The 23,301-nt window shown below is 36.1% G+C and overlaps 1 protein-coding gene across 6 annotated transcripts in view; it reads right to left on the bottom strand.

The window, feature by feature from the left end:
• Positions 1-23,301, bottom strand: part of EPHA6 (EPH receptor A6) — an 868,919-nt gene that overhangs the window by 144,806 nt on the left and 700,812 nt on the right. For 4 of the 6 annotated variants that reach the window (XM_040484252.1, XM_040484253.1, XM_040484255.1 and 1 more), the window contains one exon: positions 1,092-1,217. The exons of the other annotated variants lie outside the window; for them this stretch is intronic. In XM_040484252.1, coding sequence (XP_040340186.1) covers positions 1,092-1,217 — 126 coding nt within the window. The remainder of the gene's footprint in view (positions 1-1,091; positions 1,218-23,301) is intronic. 6 annotated transcript variants of the gene reach the window in all.

The following is a 23,301-nucleotide window of genomic DNA, read 5'->3' as shown; positions in this document are numbered from 1 at the left end:
ATTTCATTTCATTTCATTTCATTTCATTTCATTTCATTTCATTTCATTTCATTTCATTTCATTTTTAAAAGTATTTTTTACCAATTTTTTTAATGTTTATTCATTTTGTGAGACAGACACAGAGAGTGAGTGGGGAAGGGACAGAGAGAGGAAGAGGCACAGAATCTGAAGCAGGCTCCAGGCTCTGAGCTGTCAGCACAGAGGCTGACAAGGGGCTCAAACTCATGAGCCACGAGATCATGCCCTGAGCTGAAGTCAGATGCTTCACCAAACTGAGCCACCCAGGTGCCCCTGAAATTGCATTTTAAAATTTTCGATTTCTGGGGTGCTGCCTGGCTCAGTCGGCTAGACATCCAGCTCTTGATTTTGGTTCAGGCCGTGATCTCATCGTTGGTAGGATCAAGCCCTGGAGTGCTGTCAGCATAGAGCCTGTGCTCCTCTCTCACTTGCTCTCTGTTTCTCTGTGTCTCAAAATAAATAAATAAACATGAAGAAAAATGCTCAATTCCCTGTATTTTCTTTCTTTCATTGATAAAATACAGCTTTGGTCAGACTGACATGTTTAAGGGGAAACTGTGCATTAATTTTCTTTTTCAAAAAAGTTCTTCAAGTTTCAAATTTGCTACTTTCTGGCTTTTCTTCCAATCATTTCTCTTTAGTAAAATTAAACTTTAATTAAATCTCTATAAACTTGCGCAAACACGGAATTGCCTGTCAATAATGCTGTTTTTAATTCTCTTTTCTAGTGAATTCCAAGTGGCAAAGTAGCTCCACTTTATCTTGTTTTTATTCTTGAGTTATAAAATTTGAGATCTGAAGCTCTAGTCCTTATTTATGTAAAAATTATTCTAGAGGAGGCAGCAGCAGTATGCTAACTGGGTGTTCAGGTTACAGATCTGTCTTCCACTTCCTTTTACCACTTTCACGGCATTAGATATTATAAATGTGGTCCCTGAATTAAAGAAAGGTCACTTGTATTTTCTTTCAACAATATATCTTAGAAATATTTATTTCTGTATTGTGTATCTTTCAGTTGTGAGCACAGTCCTGTGCTGTATATGGTGGCAGAAAACTTCACCTGAAATACCTACCAGCAGGAATCCTGGGGGGCAGAGATCCTCCCCCTGGCACTGGATGCGGGGCCTGGATGCTATTTAAAAACCCTGCCCTCAGGAAGCTGGGGCAAAACGCCTCCACCCCAATGGCCGGGAAGGATCCTTTTAAGAGATAAAAATGGACATTAATCAAAATCTATTTGTGGAAAAGCTGTTGATCATTTAACTGGGGAAAAAAATCCTATCATTAATAAAAACATCAAACCTTACAAGGAAGCTATAAAATTAAAAGGAATGAATGCATTTTTATTCATAATTAAAAAAAAAAATCAACTTAGGTTTTGAAAAGAAAGTACTCTTAACTAGTTACAATCCCAAACGATGTACAAGTAGTAGAATGTGAAGATAAAATTTCTAAACCTACATTTGACAAAGCAGATATAAATAAAAGTCACTGAGGTTGTCTATTTGCAGAGTCGTCCACATGAGTGACAGACATGCAGGAGACAGCCACAGCGGGATCTGAGATCAAAGCTGCACTGGAAGAAGCAGTGTTTTGCTTTAGGTCTATCAGCAGTGGTGCTTAAAATGAGGAAAGCTTTTACACCACCCAGCAATTATATATGTTTTTGAAATAGCAGTAAGGAAATCCATATCCACAATTCTTAATTTGTTACACCTTTCTATTAGGGAGAAGACACAGCTTTCAAAGGTAGAACCACACGTTTTTTCACTTTTAAGAAGGCTACTGTGAAGCAAAAAAACCCAACAGGAAACCACTTGGAAGTTTATTCATAAGATTATATCATGAATTGTGAATAAAAGAATGTCAGAGCTGGAAAAGACATCATAGGTCATCCAGTCAAAAAATTCTCATTTATAGACTAGCAAACTAAGGCATGAAAAAGGGAAGTGATGTCACTTAGGTGGCAGACTCCTAGGACAAAATCTTCCCAGTGTAGATTAAAAATAAATAATGAGCATTTCCTATTTGGGAGATTGCTATTCTCTGAATATGAATCAGAAACCCTTCAGTTCGGAATAACAGCATTATAATTTGGTATCTCAATGACCTGAAAGACACTAAAATCATTCAGAGGAAAATTTAATATACATGCACTATCAGTGCATGGGCAGTACTGGTAACTGATATGGTATATCTAAGTTTAATCACAGTAACACTCTAAAAGCAAGTTACACTGATGGTTATAAGGAATGCACATCATTTGGGGCCCCTGAAGCTCCAATCAGGCCCAGCAGTTTTCAAATAAAGAGACCTTGAATCAATCCTCTCAGGCTCAGTTTTAGCAAGTCTTACATTTTTGAAGAGACTTCACTCTGTTCCTTGACACAAATTTCGCACCTAAAATATGTTAAAATTCATAGCCTGTTTGAAATCTGACCAGGATTAAAGGGACCTGGTATAACACATTCTATACAACTTGCTTCTACAGAGAGAGCTGATGCTAAAGAAAAGCCAGGATTTCTTAGATCTTTAGAAATGCTTAGAAAGCGAAGTTACAATGTATATTTTAATGGGTGAGGCCTATTTATTGTGCATTGGAATAAAGAAAGCATGGAAAGAAAATCAAATGCTGTAATTAAGCTGGTTTTGCTGTTGATTTTATGAGGCTTTAGTGGAAAGGTCCAGCAGAGTTTGAATCCCTTAAACATGAAGAGATGTGGCTAAAGTGCCAAGCAGTAGTTCTGAGGGAACTTTTGATGAACAATGAATCTAATTTCTCCTTTGCTATTACATGGGGTGTATATATCATTGAGCACAAAATTTCCTCATGTACAATGTTTCCCATGCAAGGCATTTTCCACGTTGCAATGTTTCAACACTGTCTGAGAAAGTACCCATCACCAGGGAGCATTACTGAATGCCAGGTAGAGACAATTATATATTTATACCGTATTCTTAAAGTTACAAAAGAAGTGGTGATTTTACAACAGAGAAAATAATTATAAGAAATTCAGATTTTATTATAGGCGGTAAAAACAGAAATATTCCAATTCTAGCTGATTATGGACTTACTGAAGCCAAGTGATAAGAAGTTTGGTTCAAGAATATGAGATTGTAGGGGCACCTGGGTGGCTCAATTGGTTAAGTTGGTTAATTTCAGCTCAGGTCATGATCTCATGGTTCGTTCAGTTTGAGTCCAGGGCAGAGCCTGCTTGCCATTCTCTCTTTCTCCCTCTCTCTGCCCCTCCCCTGCTTGTGTGCATACTCTCGCTCAAAAGCAAACAAACGAACAAACAAACTTAGAAAAAAGAATACTAGATTGTAAAAAAAAAAACAAAAAACAAAAAACAAAAGAACATAATCATGCACAGGAAAGGAAAAAGAATATAAATGCAATTATCTCAAAAGAAATTTTGAGAAAAACAAAAGTGTGTAGAGCAGACTTTAAATAATTTTAATATGCTTCAGATTTAGAGATTTTTATCTTTCTTTTTATCATTTTGCCATATTATGTGAAACTGTTAACTTAGAAAAGATGTCCGTTATTTTAACTCCTTGAAAGAAACAAAACACAAATATTATTTTATTGCTATGATTACATTGATTACTATTTCTATTGTTGTGATAGCCTGTCATATTTAATAGCAGCTTTCACTTTCCTAAACCTGCTGCATCATTCATAATGGCTTTGTGATGTTTCTTTACTGTGGGTTAAAAGGTCTTTCATTTATTGTGGCATTTCTTCCTTAAGGGACTGTCATTTTTTAATATATGAAACAAACAGAAAAGCTGGTGTACATGAATACGTATTCAATTGAAATATGATATTATGTGATAATAATGCCTTATCAGTTTCCTCTTTAGGGTCAGTCATGCCAATAGAGATTGCATGAAACATTATAGCTCTGTTTTCACAATTGAATAATGAAGCTGAATTTATTTGTTATAATTCCCTTAATTCTACAATTCTATAATTCTCTTAATCTACAAGAAATTAAGTTCAGGAACCTTCTGGGATTTGATATGAAGTAATTTTAGTCTGGTTTGCTCTACTGCTTAAGTTGCTGGCCCTCGCTGTCTTTATTTTTTTTTTTTAATACGTAATTGTAGCAAAGAAAAAAGAGAGACACCAACCAAGAAACAAACTCTTAACTATACTGAACAAACTGATGGCTATCAGAGGGGAGGTGGGTGGGGCGACGGGTGAAATAGGTGATGGGGATTAAGGAGTGCACTTGTGATGAACACTGGGTGTTGTATGGAAGTGTTGAATCACTGTATTGTACACCTGAAACTAATATTACACTGTATGTAAACTATAGTGGATTTAAAAACAAACAAAACAACAACAACAACAAAATAAATAAGCAATTGTGGAACTTATTAATTATATTGTAGTTAAAGAATGAACAACATCAAACACCTGTAGCAGGATAAATATAAATGTCCATCAGTATTTTGTTTTTACGTGCATTCAACAGACTCTTTGTCAATATAAATTAGATTTTTATTTGATGAAAGTATTCCTTTAGCCACTACAAATTTGAAATATAAGATGTGTCACTTCACACATGCTTTTCTAAATCTCAAACAAGTGAGTTTCCAATTTGTTAGTGATCTGGAGTGGGTGAGTTAAAGAGACACCAGGATAGGACACTAGCATTATATTATCTCTAATATAGAGTTACCAGATAATCAGGTGTCCTGTATTTTCATTTGCTAACTCTGGCAACACTACTCAAATATAATTCCAAACACTTCTGAGTATCACACTAACAAAAGACACTATTAACTACTGGTATAAGGTAAATTAACATAAGTTACTCGCTGCAGGAGTTAATTTATCCGTCCTTCAGTAGTTCAGTGGTTGTCAAGGTTGCTTAGGGAGTACTGCAAATTATGACTGGGGAAAGACATTATTTAGCGAGTGAGGGTCCGCATGTGAACTAAAGGCATCGCAATAACTGGTATACCCTCTGCACAAAGGAGCATTTCCCTCAAAATGCTAGTAACACCACTGAGAAACATTGTCTGAGCGTAAACCATCCTTAAAATAATGGTTGCTAGTAACCACAGCGTAAAAAAAGCAGAAGTTGACATGGCCCGAATTTTGACATCTGGTCTGATCAATTAATGGAGGATTCTGATTGCCCAGATTATCTGAAAGTAATGTGGTCTCTAGAGTAACCAGTTTTCAATGAGTTATAGTAAAATATATTTAACACTTAAACCAAATGAAACAAAATTTTATTTTGATATTGCAGTGATCTCTTTGAAATAACTTTACATTGGACATTCAATACCATTAAGAATTTGTGTAAAAAGTTGACTATGACTTTAAACTCTATGCCTTAATTTCCTTATACGTAAAGTGAAAATAACAATTGACCCTACCTCATGGGGCTGCTTGTAAGGGTTAAAGTAAATAATCATAAATATAAGACAATATCCTTAAATGGTCCTAATTTCTTTTTTAAAAAAGAAATCTCTTTGGGTGAGAAACCGAGGTAGGCTGATTAAATTTTCTAATGCAGAACTACTGCCCTCCACCATTCACATACACAAAAACCGAACAGATAAAAATCTCTTCTTTGAAGATCATGCATCAGTAATTTAATTTTGTCTGAAAAAATTTAATAAAGGAAATATCCCTATAATAATGAATTTTTTTCAGATGTGGCTACTTCAAATCGTCGCCATCTTGTTTTGTTTTTGCAGGTACACATTTTGACCTATGTGTAGAAAAAGAACACCTAGACGCAGTTAAATACAGTTTAGAATTGTAAACTGGAAATATATGCGCCCATGTGTATTAAATAAATTGTAAATAAAACATATTCATAATACTCCCCATGTATAATGCTCAACATTTTTATTGTTAGAGGTGTATACTCAGAGAATTTTGGAGAATGCTTGTTTAAACAATAAAACAGTGAGAAAAATGCTGAAGTATTTATGAAGGAAAACATTTACTTCAAGAGCTTTAACAATTAGGGCAAGGCCTTGATTTCACCTGGCCTCAGGCAGTCATCCCAGAAGCCATGTTGTTCCTTATACAGTGGTTCTCAACCTTGTGTATACATTAGAAAATAGGTAGTCAAGGTCCAAGCAAACACACAGAACACACAGAAAACGGAAAAGCCACGTCTCCAACTGCTAAAAAGAGCTCTTTGTCAACTATAATGTGATGCAAGGATGATCTACACTGATACAAAAAGAAATCACAAAAAGTCCTAAATATGTAGCATCTCGCGTATATTGTGCATGTGTGGTATGAGTATTATTTGAAATTAAGTGTCAAAATAAGCTGAACTTAATCATCAGATCCTATAGTGATACATTTTATGCTGTTAGTATATAAAATGAATATTATGTCAAAATAATTTTATTCCTTTTGTATTTTGTGTTTTATAATAATATAAAAAGTAACAAAGTATATCTGAATAAATATATAACATAAACAAATTAGTATTCACGTAGTAGAGAGTTTTGGCTCAAACATGTCTACTGAAAAGGGAATGACTAAAATTTTGGAGAGTTGAGAATTGAGTATGTATGCATCAGAGTAGAGATCCTTTCTTCAGCCTTAAGTATCCAGTATTCAGTTCTTTAACAGGCATATGGTAGCTACTACATGACTGTGTGGTTTAGGTTAATGATGGTACCTCTGAGCTACAGTGTGAATGAGCAAAGTTCAATGATGACATAGTCTGTTAAACCAAAGGCTATCTCAAGGGCTATTTTTCTTGAGGAATTCTCACTTCAGAACGTTCAAAGATTCTCTACTCGTTCTCTATTTATACATATGCCTGCCTATCCATCCGTATGTCTATCTACCTGCTGTTTGTCTACCTGTCCATTCCACTCATCCTGCGTCAGAAAGTGTGTTTCCTTCCAGTCCTAGTGTATCTCATGTTTTCTCTCCTGTGTGCCTCTCTTCTATTTCTGTTCCAAAAATTTATAGAGTACACATTCTCTCTCCTACCAAGAGAAGTACAAACTAAACAAAACAAAACCATAAGCTCATTGTTTGTTTGAACATATGCTTCCTAACTTTTTGTGATGGTGGTTGAAGGCTCAGACTCTTAAGAGTTATATGACCATTGAAGGAAGACCAGAAACAGTAAGAAGCCATTTTCAAAAAAGGCATTTAAAGAATACATTTTGTTTTTTACTCCAAAGAAATCTTTAATTCTCTTTACCTAATAACATGCAGGAAAAACTAAGCTGCTGTGCCTAGTTTGGTGGAGAAAAGATACCTGCCTCATCGTGGTGTAGTAAGTGGGCCAGCTGGGACCCCAACATTGTCTGCTTTAACTTGATCAGAAGTTGCACAGAGTAGGGTTTCAATAAAGGCAAATGGAATAAGTGGATTGAAAAAATGATTAGATGAAAAGTAATAAATTGCTCCTTCGGCAAATATCTTGCGAGGATCTAAAGGAGTACTGAGCCTGTTCAACTGCTTCCTAGGCCAACAGCCTAGATGAGACCTAATTATCGATTAGGCCTACCTAACATGTGAAAGGGAACTATTACATTCATAAATAACTCATTCATACACTTATTCATTTGTTCAGTAAATATTTTGAAGCACCTATTTTTTTTTTGTTTGTTTTGGTTTTGCTTGGCACTACAACATACATTTCTAGTACAAAAAGAGGAAATCAATTTTTGATAGGATACTGTTATTTTCAGGAAATGATTCTAACTAAGCTAAGCCAAAGTTACAATTACAAAATCTTTTCATTTCCTAAATTATTATAAATGGAAATATGCCTACAACTAAATTCATGTTTTCCTCTTTAGCTAGCTACACAGCTAATCTCCATGAAGATTCTGCAGCACCAAATACAATTAAAGATCATGCAACCATTACTGTTTGTTTTTGGCTTTTTTTTAATCCTTCAGGTCACTGCAATATGAATTTTATAGATTTATCATCCTGTTGTTGTTCAATAGGTCACAATAAAAGTATTGAAGCAAAAAGGGTAGTTTCATGGCTGGATTTTTATGAGTTATTTCTGCAATGCTTTTAAAAAGAAACTTGTAGCTTTCCTTGAGTTATTTTTAAACTTTTAGGATATGCATGATAAAATTATGGTCGTTGTATTTTTTTAAAGCTAGCATTAACAAAGAGAATTAAGATATTCTGAAGCTGATCAAAAAAGACATTTATTAAAGTATTTTTAAATTTATATTTAAAGTAGACATTCTCTGACTCTTTAAAAACAAATGTTTTAAATGTCTGAGTTTCCTTATCTGTAAAATGATGAACTTGGACTAGCACTTAGCCGAATTTCCTTTAAGTTCTAAAAATCTGTTTACATAATTTTTATCCCATTTGTTACATTGAATTATATTTTCCCCAAATACGGATTATGTCCAGTGGTCTTACCTATGTTTGTATGTGGTGGGACTTGGAATCTTAATTATTAAAAAACTGTCCTGACTAAATTTGCAATATGCCAACACATTCATCAGTTTTTTGAAAATGCCTAGGCTTGAGACCAGAATTTTGATTCTACCATTCACCAGCTGATTCATCTAGGGTAAATTATTTAGCTTCTCTGATAATTTCTTCATCTGAAAAATGGAGCTAAAAATAAACATATCACTTATACTGGCTTACTGCACATCATGGGAAGTGCCTGTTAGCGGCTAAAAGTAAGCGTTCAATAGTGAGAGAGAAATATTATCTTCTTTAATTCCCTAAACTTGACCTACCATGGCATGTCTCTCTGCCTCCGTGACATTTCCTCTTGAAAAGCCCTTCTAGCCTCTGGTTACTGTCAAACATGCCCGACATACCCAGGGAGAACTCATATTCTTTCTTCTGTGCCCCCCTTTAGTCTTAGCTACTAGAACAGAGGTAGAACACTATCATAGATGCATTATTTATTTGTTTACAATTTTGTAATACCAAATGCAAATGCCTTTATGACCCTTCGGGTATAATAAATAGGTATGTCAAACTGATGACCAAAAATAACTGATGACAAAGGCACTGGGTCAAATGAAAGTTCTGGCTAAGGGCAACAAATTCAGATGTTTTAAACAACACTGTAGAAATCAAATCAAAAACATACCTCTTAGCTGAGTTCAGCCTGTGGGCTGCCATCAGGTGACTTCTGGCTTACATGTCTGTCTTTTCTACTAGGATGTGATCCCTGAAGAACAGGGACAAGTCATGCATGTTTTATTCTCCTCTGTATGTCCAGTCCCAGAGCTTGCACATAGTGGGGGCTCGATGTAATGTTTATTGACTTGAATTAAAACCACCTTTATATGAATAGTTCAAAGGCAGTTTGACTTTATTTGGATAAATAACAGACTGAGTTTTGTTGATATCAGAGATTTTAAAACCATGTATACTCTAATAATATAAATATCCTCAAAACTGTGTATAATTATTAAAGTTCAATGAGATTTGTGACTTTCTACGAAGTGCTTATGAAGAAGCACTTAGGAATGAGGGACAAGTAAAATTCTAATAAAAAAAATTAAATTCTAGAGTTCTTTTATCTAAGAAGTGGTGAAGGGGTGACCTGTACTTGAAAAGCATGTCTTCCTGATGGAGTCACCACACAGGGCCTTGGTCAGCAGACTGCTACCCAGCTTTTCTTTCTGGGGTCAGACTTCATATGTTCTTTAAACAATACGCAACAGCAACAACAACAAAACCCTATATGTTCTTTTATAAAAATGCTTTTTACCTCGGGTGCCAAGGTGTCAGTTAAGGAGCTGCTAAGCAGCATTTATCCATGCGTATGAGAGCTAGATCTATTTAGCTTTGCAGCCAGAGTGTGCTATGTATTTAATATTTATAAACTGTGGGTATATCTGGCACATTATTAAAGGGAAGTTTGTACACTTGATAAAGAGGTCATGAGGCAGGCTGCCTCTGCCTCTTTGTAATTTTCTAAGGCTGCCTTCAGTCGGGATTAGTCATTGGTTGCTAGCATGTACCTTGCTGTCAGGTGTATCACACTGTTGTCTCTCATGTACAAAGCATGAAAGAGAATGTTTATGGATTTAGTTTCACTTCCAGATATGGGTGATAACATCATTGGCCGTCTTATCTACCAAAAAATGTGCTAAAACATAATACCAAACATGTCTCATTAAAGGCTAAGTGATTGAAATTCCTTTCAAAGACCTGTTAGCTCTTTAAGGTCAGAACGGTACTGATTTGGAGAGAAGGCAAACCAAGAAACAGACTCTTCACCATAGAGAACAAACTAATGGCTACCAGAGTGAGGTGTAGGTGTGGGTGTGGGTGGGGGGGTGATCTAGGTGATGGTGATTAAGGAGTGCACTTGTTGCGATGAGCACTGGGTATTGTATGGAAGCACCGAGTCACTGTATTGTATATCTGAAACTAATATTACACTGTATGTTAACTAAGCGGAATTTAAATAAAACCCTAAAAAAAAGAATGGTATTCATTTGACATGTATGTGGTACGGATTACATAACAAGATAATTAGGTTTAATAGTTATCATTTCGAGAGTTTGGTCTTGAAAATAATCAAGGAACACAGTAAGTCTTGAAAATAATTGAGAATAGCCAATAGAGAACAAAACTAATCAAGACCCCAATGACTTTGCATCAATTCTGATACCATAAGTGTATGACTGAAGTAGTACCATAAAGGTGTGGTGGTGGCAAAGACATGTCCACTTTTCCAGGTAGCCAATTTGCACTCAAGGTAAACATGTGGGATTTCCTTCCATGTCCCTCCCTGCGTGGTGTAGACACTTAGGTGGACACATCCTTGAGTCCTTTCAATTCAGATCATGTTATTCCTCATTAAAAAAATTCACATTCTCCCTACTGATGAATTCAAACCCAAGGAATAAGTATGGTTTCAGAGGTAGGTGGGCCAGGTTGCACTGCTTCCAGTCCAGGCCTTGCCTCCTTTCCTATTCCATCATGGGCTCAAGATGCTGCTGTACCAGACTCGAAAGGAATTCAGTCTCTTGGCCCCGACCTTGTCAGTCCTATCAAGACACGTGTGGTTCTCAAATATAGACATTCTGATGGGAGTTTGTGAATTAAATAACAAATGATTTAGTTTGTTTGGTGTATAGAACAGACCAAGATCAAGACGCAAATTGAGAAATTCCATAGTCAACTAATGCAACTTACAGTAGCCAAGGAATCCCGCAGTGTTGCCATGGAAACGGACCAAATGATTTGAAATGAAGACTGTTTTGTCATATTCTTAGGAAGTAAATATCTTTTGAATTTGAGAAAGTGTTTGTACAGAAAATACTTTATGTAACTAAGTGGGCTATTCAGAAGCTGAGAGATCATTTTTTTTTTTTTTTGTACTTTGTTTTCTAATGTTTACTTTACAGAGTGAAAAATGTAAATGCTTTCAGTCAGGAAGCTTTTATTTAGTTTTGGAAATTGAACAGGAAATGCATCTATCTTGCAATCTTTTTGCACATTATTGGATGTTGGGCAAAATATATAACTATTCTCTGGTAATTTTGTATCAGTAATTTGAAAATGAGATATCAATTCTTCCTTAAATTTGGTCAATCTCTCTTTAAAAGAAAATTAATTGTTACCATTTTGCTAGATTGATCTCTTTCTTCTGAAGCATAAAATTTACGCTAATGATGACCAACAAATATAAAATATGGTAATGGAATTAATTGCACAGCAGTGTACCTATTTATTAGCATAGTGTCAATATCTTAAAGTTACTACAAAAACAAAAATGCTTTACCTTAAACTTTTCAAATTTAAACTATACTTTTATTTATTTATTTATTTATTTATTTTTCAACGTTTATTTATTTTTGGGACAGAGAGAGACAGAGCATGAATGGGGGAGGGGAAGAGAGAGAGGGAGACACAGAATCGGAAACAGGCTCCAGGCTCTGAGCCCTCAGCCCAGAGCCCGACGCAGGGCTCGAACTCACGGACCGCGAGATCGTGACCTGGCTGAAGTCGGACGCTTAACCGACTGCACCACCCAGGCGCCCTTAAACTATACTTTTAAATATAAGGGATTCATACTATCATTAGCTTGTGAGCAAAGACTTACTTTGAATCTAGCTTTCCATGTTCAAAAACAGCTACAGTTACTTTAAATGCATACTGATCACTAATGGACTGAAACTACCATATTACAGAAATATTTGCCACATATTTCCCATTCATATTTTCTCAGAAGTGCTAAGGGTTTTTGAACTGTTAAATATTTGCATGCCTCTATGACATCCCTGCCCATTTCTGTACTAACCTAGGTGTTAAGCATGACTGTCATAAATGTTATACTTTCTTTTTAAAAAAATTTTTTTACATTTATTTATTTTTGAGAGACAGAGTGAGACAAAGTGATAGTGGGGGAGAGGGCAGAGAGGGAGACACAGGCTCGGAAGCAGACTCCAGGCTCCAAGCTGTCAGCACAGAGCCTGACACGGGGCTCGAACCCATAAACCTCAAGATCATGACCTGAGCTGAAGTCAGACGCTCAACTGACTGAGCCACCCAGGTGCCCCATAAATGTTATACTTTCTGTTAAACTGAAAGTATGGTGTTGTTTGATGTTTATCTTATATTTGCAACCTGAATTTTACCACCTAAGTGTAATGTTCACATGTTGATTACCACATTATTATTATTATTATTATTATTATTATTATTTTTTTTTTTTTTTGAGAGAGAGAGATAGAGCAAGCAAGCAGGGGAGAGGGTCAGGGAGAGAGAATCTCAAGCAGGCTCTAGGCTCAGTGTGGAGCCCGATGTAGGGCTTGATCCCATTACCCTGGGATGACGACCTGAGCTGAAATCAAGAGTCAGCCACTCAACCGCTGAGCAACCCAGGCACTCCAAGATATTTTTTGTTAAAAAAATGGTTTCAAAAATTCTTGACTTTTTACTCCAAACACATAAGAATTTTCATTGTTACTTAAATGTGTGGCTCACTCCTTCCAACACAAAGTAAGAATGCCCTACCTTGGCCTGACCCATTCTAAATGCCCTGATTAAATGCCATCTCTTTTAAGAGGCTTTCCATTTTCTCACGGCTGGAATAATCTGCCCTCATCTGTGCTCCCTCAGGAGGCAGTAAAGCTGCCATGGAAAGCACACAGGTGCTGAAGTCAGAGGGGCTCTGTTTCAAGACATTGCTGTGCCCTAGCCTGCTGGATGACTGTATTCAAGTCACTTCAACTCCCTGAGCCTCAATTCCCATTTCAGTAACATGTAGAAAACAGTCTGTTATGAGGACAATTATACAAGACAGTGTTTTAAAAAATATCTGATACAAAGCAGTCACTCACATATGGCCTCTTCCAACCTTTCTTGGCCCTTTTCCCTCTCTCACTTACATTTTTCCTTGCTGTATAATTGTTTCTGTTCATGACACAGCTTACAATAAGTTATTTGAAGAGTTTCTCATTTTTGTATTTTTATTTCTGACAGAACTGGGCATGGTATGCTGCATACAGGGTCAGTTGTGAAGGTAAACACAGGAAGTATAAAGCACATCCACATCTCCCTGACTCATGACAATGTTACTGATGGTTTTGAGAGCAGCTTCTGAGGGTGGAATGACAAAATCCATGTAATTGGTTTAGTGGGTTAGTCAAAAATAGAGTCATTAAAAGTGTTGTGGCATGCAAAGCCATACTCTCTAGCTCATATGCTCTTTATTCTCAGACAGACAGATGGGGACACTTAATGACACAAACAGCCAGACAAGGGGCCTCCATACATACCCTCCACTTCATTTCTTTCAGTATTCTATATGTGTCCTCTCATTTATGCATTTAAGGGACAAAGAGAGAGAAGATTTCAAGGGCAGAGCAATCTTGACTGCTTGAGCCCAAGAGAAATGTGCAGCACAGAACTAAGGATGATGTTCTCTGAGGGAGAGACTGACTCACCATTCATTTTCTGTGGGCCTAATTCTCCTAGATCTGAGCCAGCAAATTCAACTGTGGCCTGAAGCAAACTAATAACAGTGTGTTGGAATCTATCTCTAAATATGATCATAAGTGTGAAATGGGCTTGAAGAGAGTCAGGCCTTATTGAGTTTTATGTATCTTTTAATTTTTATTGAGGCCATTCCCATTTTTAAGCTTGGTGCCTTTAGGAACTATATTAACTTCCAGGTCTGATCTGAGGTAACACTCATTGCTGGTAATAAGGGAGAAAAATAGAAACAGGCTCAAAGAAGTCTGATTTTATTACTCTTAAAGCCACATGAACTGGGCCTGTCCAGATTGCCTAAAATAATACCTCCACCGACAATCTCCCAGCCCCTTGCTGTGCCACCATTTTCACTACTGCTGACCATTAGGTCATCCATGGCAGCCATTAGACTGAGTTCAAAATGAGGGTCGAGGTACATCCTATCCTGTGAGAATTGCTGAAGGAGATTCATGGATTTTATAAAGAGAGAAAGTGAGAAAAAGGGAGCTAGCAGGTGTTGTTCACTGTTGAAAATGCCCCGATCAATGTATTTTTCAGAGTTAATTCCAAAGCAGTTTCAGCCTCTTGTATTATTAGATTACTAGTTCACTTAGCATACATGTTTTTTTATTACGTTTCAATATTGGCTTGGATGTAAATTTGGGTAGTTTGCTAAGATAGTCTCGTGGTGGTGCATGATTATAGCTTCTTGGATATAGCGACAGTGTGAGAGGAATGGCAGCTTCTGACATGATATATCTGGAAAGGAAAACATTTGGAAGCAGTTTGAGTGCGTTTTATTTCTGCATGGACTCTTTGGGCACCCAGCCACTTTCAAAAGCATTATTTAACAAATTATGGCACCACAAAAAGTATTTTATGCTCTGGATGTTAGTTTTCAAAAGAGGAACCAATAAATGTCTGGAGTAGAGAGAAGTACTATCTAAGAGACGTACTGGAGTGAGTTAAAATTAAAAGGACATTTATATTTGTAAGTGAAAAATAAAAACTTACTGCTTTCAAAGTATTACATTCAATTTTATTGCTACTTAAATAGACTCATTTTGTGTACATGTTGTGTTAATAGAGAAAAAAGATGTTTGTTTATTGATACTTTTAAGGAGCTGAATTATTATATGGTGATGAGTTTATCACCACATTTTATAGTTTCAGAGTTTAGGGAACAATGATGCACTTTTGTTTATATCTGATTTCTAAAAAAAATCCAAACAAAATGGCTCTCTCATTTACCCTTTAAATACTGGCACATGTGCTCTTAAATGGAGCAGGCCGTTGTTATTGTCTGAGCCATAGGTAAATATTGTGTCATATGAATCACCCTTTAGCGTCAATAAGGTTGGGCCAGTGGAGAAGTGGGGTGATGAAACTACTCCCTGGAAGAATGCTGCTCACCCATGTGAGGTAATTTTAGTGTGCTGGCAGAGGTAATTTCCTAAATGGCACCCTGGTGCCCTAGAAGACTTAATTCACTTCAGCTGAATGAGCAGTTGGATCAAGCTCAATCATGGAGAGTTACCCCATTCATAGGGATCAAAGGCATAGAGATCTCAAATTGAATATTCTTTAATTGGGTGCATATAACTTTAGGGTAACCTGGGTGCAGGTTTGGGAAAATATAAATGAATGCAGCCTAATTAGAAAGCTCTATTTAAACTTGCTTTTCAAATCACATTTTCGCAGTACTAGATGGCAGTGACCTAAGAAGATGGAGTACTTCCAAGAAAGGAAAAAGCAAGTGACAATGTCACTGCTTAACTGTAATCACAAACTCTTAGTTTGGAAAGAGTCCCAGAAAGTTCGTATTTAAGTACAGATGTAGGTATAATCTAGCAAACTGTATTTATAGAAAAGAAGTGCTGGCAAAGATAAATAATAGATAGTGGAATAGGCTTGTCAAGAAATAAACAATGAAAAGGAGATAGATTTTTGGGTAAATGACATATATAGATCAAAGAAAATTGTTGCATAAAGATAAAGTTGCATGTTTGTGTGTGTATGTGTGAGTGTGTTTATAAAGTACTGATTCACCAAACTTTAAGCACAATCTCATACAATGAACAAATGTGAGACTTTCAAATATTCAGTCTTTAATGAGACAAAAAAGTATAGTTTCCTCAGCTTTTTTTAATTTATAAAATGTATATCATGAAAAAACCATAAGAATAATCACTAGGTGAAGATACCCCATCTGAAAGAACTTTTACAACCTAATCAGCCTCTTATATCATATGCTGGACGTTCCACAAATGGAACAACGTTGGTTTATTCTTAATGTTGGGGTAAAGTTCTACATCCCTAGTCATGCTCTGACCTCATGGTGGCCAAGATTGACAGTGGCCCGTAAATATCTCTTTCCTCCTTTTTCGTACTTTCAGATTCCTTGATTTTTAGCTGGCACATAGCTGGCCAGAATAAACACCATATTTTTTCCAGCTTTCTGATGCATCCAGATGAGGTTATTTGATTAAGTTGTATGTGATCAAGTAAGTGTATGTGTCCCAGAAGGAGGAAATAGACCATGTTTACCCTTTCCTCTTTCTGAAATCATGGGACGTAAGCATCCATCCTAGGTAGTGTGCTAAAGACAGCCCACTCAAGGATGATGCCTGTGTCTTTGAAAATCATGAAGCCCTCCTATTAGCCATAGATTGCTCTGAATGTTGCTTACGTATGAAAGAAATAATTTTTATTCTTTTAACCCACTGTTATTTGGAATTTTCCGTTACTCCCAACAGAATCTAATCTTAAACTGATTTTTGATTTGCCTCCTTTAACATGCCTGGTTCCTGAATTAACTGTACCAATATCCTATGATTGCTTTATCTCTTTGAATTTGAAACAGCCTTTGGCTATTCTAGACTATTCTTGTACATCTCCACCATTAGATAATTTCTATGAGGCCAATATCCTATGATCTTGTTCACTGTATCCTTAACACTTAAAAACTGATAAATGACCAGATGAATCTTATCATATATTTTCTACCATTTTTAGATATAAACCTTTTACTTTTGACAAGAATTAATTCTGATTAATAAATGCAAGCACCCCACAAGTCATTTCTAATCTAGTTTTAATGCCATAGTTTTGTACATGAATGAATTTGTTTTTTTTTTAATTTTTTTTCAACGTTTATTTATTTTTTGGGACAGAGAGAGACAGAGCATGAATGGGGGAGGGGCAGAGAGAGAGGGAGACACAGAATCGGAAACAGGCTCCAGGCTCTGAGCCATCAGCCCAGAGCCCGACGCGGGGCTCGAACTCACGGACCGTGAGATCGTGACCTGGCTGAAGTCGGACGCTTAACCGACTGCGCCACCCAGGCGCCCCATGTACATGAATGAGTTTTTATTTTTACCTTTCAACCATAAAATAAAGTGTATACATAAAATAAAGATGGTATGCTTTGAATTTAGAAAAACAAGTAGTCTGCCTCAATTGAATTCTTTTTCCACTTAACTTCTGTAACTTTGGGATCAACCTGAGGACAGAAAATATTGCTGACCCAAAAAGAACCCAAGCTTGTCAAGATTTATATGTCAGGGTATACTTAAGCTATTCTGACAGAAGACTTCCCCAAACTTTGTGCCTCCACCTGAATGTCGGCTGGTCAGGCTGGTTGGTGAGTGGAATGGAGGGAGTGTTTGAATGTTTGTACAACTCTCTAGTGGGTGAGATCAATACACTGTTTGTCTCCCACTGATACTACGAACATCATAGGTAGATGTAGCTGCTCCGTGATTACTCAAGGGAAACATTTACTGAATAACTTCTGTGGAATGTGTAAACTTCTTGAAGCTTTATAGAAATCTAATACATTTTTTGACAATTTTATGATGTGTATTTATAATTTATCTGGAGGATACAAAACAATTTTTTTACAGAAGTATAATTAACATACATTATTAGTTTCAGGTATGCAACATAGAAATCTAATACATTTTGATGGAACTCATTTATCATTGACACCTTCTATATAGGATGGGTTTTTTCTCTTGGAAAAAAAAGATTTCACAGAAAATCTCTTTTGAGATAGCCTTCCTATTCAAACTCCCCCATTCCTCAGGATAGCAAGGATCTAAGGATCATAATTCCTATAATTCTTTCCCCAACACACACACACACACACACACACACACACACACACACACACACACCCTGTATCCCTTCACTTAGTGAATGGACTTGACCATTCAGCTAATTGCTAAGTTGGAAACTTGAGGATCATTTAGACCTCTCTCACATTTGTCATCCTAAGGTGCAGTGTTCTATGGATTCCATGTAGAAAATACTGTTGTGAGTCATCTCCTTCTTGCATCTTTACCACAACTGTAAAACTTCTTTAAGTCCACCATTACTTTTACTCGGGACCATTGGAGCCATTTGTTAATTGACTTCCCTATCTTCAGGTTAGCGTCCCTCCAATTGCCCTTACATCAGCTGGCAGGAAGGCATTACCAAGATGCAAATGTGTTTATGTGATTTCCCTGCTTAAACCTTTTAAAAGCTCCCCGCAGATTTAAGAATAATGTTTATAATTTAAATTACACTGTAATGCACAAAGATATTCTTATTAAAATTTAAACAATTCAGAACAGTGAAAATTCCCTTTTATCATTCATTTAATCCCTGCCTTTTACTGCTATCATTTTGATGTGTGCACTCTCAGATGTTTTTGTATGCTATGTATGTTTATAAAAGTAGATATGTAAATATGCTTCTTTATGTTTAAACTTGATTACGTGTCTTGGAGACCCTCCTTGATATTGATCTACCTCCTTTTTAATTGCATCATAATATTCACTAGGACAAATAAGCAATAATTTATCTAACCATCTCCTTCTTGGTGAGTATTTGGGTTATTGTGTGTATACCTAGAATAGTTACATCATTGTAGGGTTTATGAGTTGAACAATATGTTAATTTTAAAATATGATAAATACTTTCAAATAGTCCACAAGAAGTCTGTCAATTGTGTCAATTTATACTCCTACCAATAGTGAATGACAAGTATGTTCTTATTTTCTCATCCCCTCCCTAGCAGTGGTATTATCAATCTTTTGCTAATTAGGTAAAAACTATTGAAATTTTTGGTATTAATTTGCATATCTTGGGTAATAGTGAGATTAAATACGTTTTCTTATTTTTACTAATCATATTTGTTTTTATGCAAATTGGCTACTCATATTTTTGCTCCATTTTATATAATGGAGTCTTTTAAAAGTGATTTGTAGGAACTCATCATCTAATTTCCATACTAATCATTTGCTTAATAAATATTGCAGTTTTTCTCTTTATCCATTGTTTTTCAACTTGTCAATCTCTCTGGCCACATTTCCCAAAATTGCTTTAATCTAATGACCTTTTGCTCCCAGAGTAAGGAAATGCTTATAGGCTTATAAACCTATTAACCTGTTTCACATTTCTGTAGCTTCTTCCTACATGTTCTTTCTGCTAATAATATATCCTTTCCTCACCCTTCTAACCAAATTAATTCTTACTTGTTCTTCAAGACTCTGCTTAAGTGTTAATTCCTCTAAGAAAGTTTCTTTTATTCTCATTCTTCTTTAGATGGATCTAATGTGCTTAGCCTGAACCTCATGCACTCGTCCATTACCTATTATTGCACTCAAGTATCAATCCTCCACATCTCTTGTCACTTCTACTAGACTTATATACTCTTTGGGAGTACAGATGGAACATTATTTGTATTAGAATCCTATTAACTGCTCAATATACGTTTGTTGATTGAATGACTCTATAAATTCAGCCTTTAGGATAAATTATTAAAACCATTCCTCTATTTGATAATGCAATTTGGATTTCTCTGAGAGAAACCTACAGTTCTTCTCAAAGCAATTAAATACTTTCTTCTAAGTTGTTTAAATAAAAGAGGGTGAAAAGTTATTTGGTGCACATTATATGATAGGTTGATAAATAATATAATATTAAAATATCATGGCTATCATTTAGGCAAAGTATCTTAGAATTGGGAAGAGCATGAACATTGTGGACATTCTTTTACTGTTCTATTTGCATCTCTGTAACTATGCTCTGTGTCAGTCTGTTTCATCGTTGGGCTTTCCGAACTCATATAAAATCAATACAAAATTTGCCTTCGTGCAACTTCCATCTGTTGGTTTTCACAGTTGTATGTAACAACACTTACCATATCTGGAGAATCCTATTATTGCCACTTACATTTTCTTACTACATTTTGACTGTAGGATAAACATACCTTGATCTATTAGACACTTATTTTAAGTCACACCACCTTAGTTACCCTACTGTTGGAAAAAATATACTTGGTCAATATTGCCTTTAAAATACGTTATCTGGAACTGATCACAGTACACCAGATATAGACTATTAAAGGAATCCTTCAGTCATTCAAAATGGTCCCTTTCCCAATGATATCAATGGAACCAAAAATGTAGTTAGCTTTTTGGAAATAGCCATGTCACACTGTAATCTATTATTGAACTTGTGGCCAACAAAAATTCACTGGCATTTTTCAGTTGACCAGCATTAAAGCTTTACTCTACCTAATATAATATGAAAGCACACTGTTTTATATTTATGCTTTTAAGCTCTTGCTTGTTTTGGCCCTTGTCAGGTATCATGAATTCCTTGTATGTGAGTAAGAAGAATATTATTACCCTTTCTACCCTTTACATATTTTCAAAATTTCTTTATTTCTTTTTTAGTGTTTATTTATTTAATTTTGAGAGAGAGAAAGAGAGAGAGAAAAGATGGCAGAGAGAGAAGCAAAGATGGCAACCAGGCTCCACACCGTCAGCACAGAGCCCAATGTGGGGCTCAAACACACAAACCTTGAGATCATGACCTGAGACGAAATCAAGAGTTGGATGCTCAACTGACTGAGCTACTTAGGTGCCCTAGTCCAACAATTTCTTTTTTTTTTTTAATGTTTATGTATTTTTGAGAGAGAGAGGGAGAGGGAGGGAGGGAGAGAGAGAGAGAGAACAAGCAGAGGATAGGCAGAGAGAGAAGGTGACACGGAATCCAAAGCTGACTTCAGGCTCTGAGCTGTCAGCACAGAGTCTGACGCAGGGCCCAAACCCATGACCATGACCATGACCTGAGCTAAAGTCAGATGATTAACTGATTGAGCTGCCCAGGTGTCCCCAACAATTTCTAAACTACGTCACTGGGAGGCAGAGTTATTCAAAATAGACAAAGTTGTTATTAAAAGGCCACGAGTTTGGAATTATTCTTTACTAAGAAATTTGGCTGTTATTTTGTCTTTTACTTAATTCAGCAGTGTCCTACATCTAGGGGTGCAATATAATCTATATGCATTTTGTTATGAAGGTGTGGGCAGAAAGCAGAAGATTTCATCTAACATAATTAAGGGCATAAGCTTTAGAGTCAGACCGACATGGATCACAGCTTGATTTTGACACCTACAAGCTGTATGATACTGCACAAGTTACTTACCATCCTTGAATTAAGCTCTTTATTTGAGAAATGGAGAAAATAAAAGTTAGCTTTGTAGTGTTTGTGAGGATTTGTTAAACTATATATGAGAAATGTGCAACATGGTATCTGGTACATAGCAGGCAATCAACAGGCAAATGAGAAATTGTATCAGATTAAGTTGGTCACTCATGAGCCAGCTATGTAACAACACAAAGGAATCCTAAATTAATTTTTTAAAAAAGTCTTATACATTCATTCTGCCCTTGGATTTAAAATCTGGGAACCAGAAGGCCAAGAACTATGTGGTGTATAATTTACTATGATTCTGTTACCTAGCTAAGGTCTTATATTACCGTGAGTGCCTTAAAACTCAACAAGTATGTTAAAATATCACATAAAACACAAAACAGGAAAAAAGGAGCAACTAAGGGATTAGTGTTTAAGATCACATAAGCATTAATCAGAACCATATAGATTTTTTGGTCCAAGAAAGCTTCTACTTTAGATAAACTGCCAAGATTAAAAGGATAGTTTGCATATATGGATAAAATGCTGACTAAAGGAAAAAAGTAAAACTGGATTAAAATAACCTTATGGTTTTATGAACAGAAAGTGGCAGCAGGGGTATACTGAAATGCTGCTAATGTGCTACACATTGCAGTGTTGGTCTTGAGTCCAGAGCTCTTTTATAAGCAAGTTTCATTGACCTTCTACATTTCACATTGACCTTGATGCTTATAAACACTGCAGGGCTTGGCAATTAGTCTTTGGTGAACTGAGAATTCACTTCTTTGTAGGTTCTTATTGTTCCATCTCAATTAAAAGGCATTTAATGGCAAGTTCATGGGGAGTCAAAGTAACAGAAAAATTAGGGTCTAATGTATGTTGTGTAGTGTGAAATAGAGAAAAGAGTTTCAAGTTGCAAGGCAGACTTTCTTTTGTCTTAGGGAAATAAGATTTATGACTTACATGTAATTTTTGTCCTTTGAAGGTTACATCATAATGAAATAATAAGAAAAAATGGCATTTGAGATGATAATGCAGTAGCCAGGTCACTGAGAGAGTGACTTCTCTAAAAGTACAAGAATTTAACTCACAACTCAGCTTTAGAATCTATCAATTAGCACTTACGTTTTGGAGAAATTACCTGATATAAGCGATTGTTTCAAAAGACGATATTTTAACTCTAGAACTTTTTAAAAAAGGAGTGTTTTCCTCTTGAATCTTCTTTGTGTCAACCCCTATAATCCCATTTCTACCATTTTACCTCTGGCCCTTACTACCCTTAATTGTGACTATTGCAATAGGCTGCTAATTGGTCCCTCTGCTTCTACTCTTTCCGTATTTGGGTTTATTAAGTTTTTGGGCTACCCTGGCAGCAGTATTTTGTAACTACTGAGACTGCTGCCCCGGATGACAACTCCCTACTGTGATACATGTGACGTGTTTCTATGTGACAACAGAATCTGACCTGGGCTCTGCCTACCATGTGCAATTCCATTCATCTGGGACTCTACCCCTGAATTTGGGCTTTGAGTTTCAAACTGTTTTTCCCTGACTCTCTATGTGAAGTATTTCAGTCTGACCTTTCTAGGTTCTTAACAGAATCTGAAGATGACTTCTTTGTTGCCACATTCTGGCTTCTGAACTCTACAGTTGCTTGTGGAAGGATATTATTTCCTTGCACTCTGGCCGGAATTTAACCTCTAGCTTATTCTAGCCATTTTGTACATGGCCCCTTCAGGAAGACTTGTCATCTTTCTATTCTTCAAGACTTTCTAACATTCAAAAAAGCCTTTCTAGTATTAAAAACTTTCCATTTCATTTTCGGTAGGGTTAAAATAGTATGGTTTAGTATTTAAGGCTTTCCATAATATGATTTA

Source organism: Herpailurus yagouaroundi, unplaced genomic scaffold, assembly GCF_014898765.1.
Source record: "Herpailurus yagouaroundi ecotype Mexico unplaced genomic scaffold, PumYag 162, whole genome shotgun sequence".
Classification (NCBI taxonomy): domain Eukaryota; kingdom Metazoa; phylum Chordata; class Mammalia; order Carnivora; family Felidae; genus Herpailurus; species Herpailurus yagouaroundi.
The sequence above is the reverse complement of the archived record's forward strand: the minus strand, read 5'-3'. Positions and strand labels throughout refer to the sequence as shown.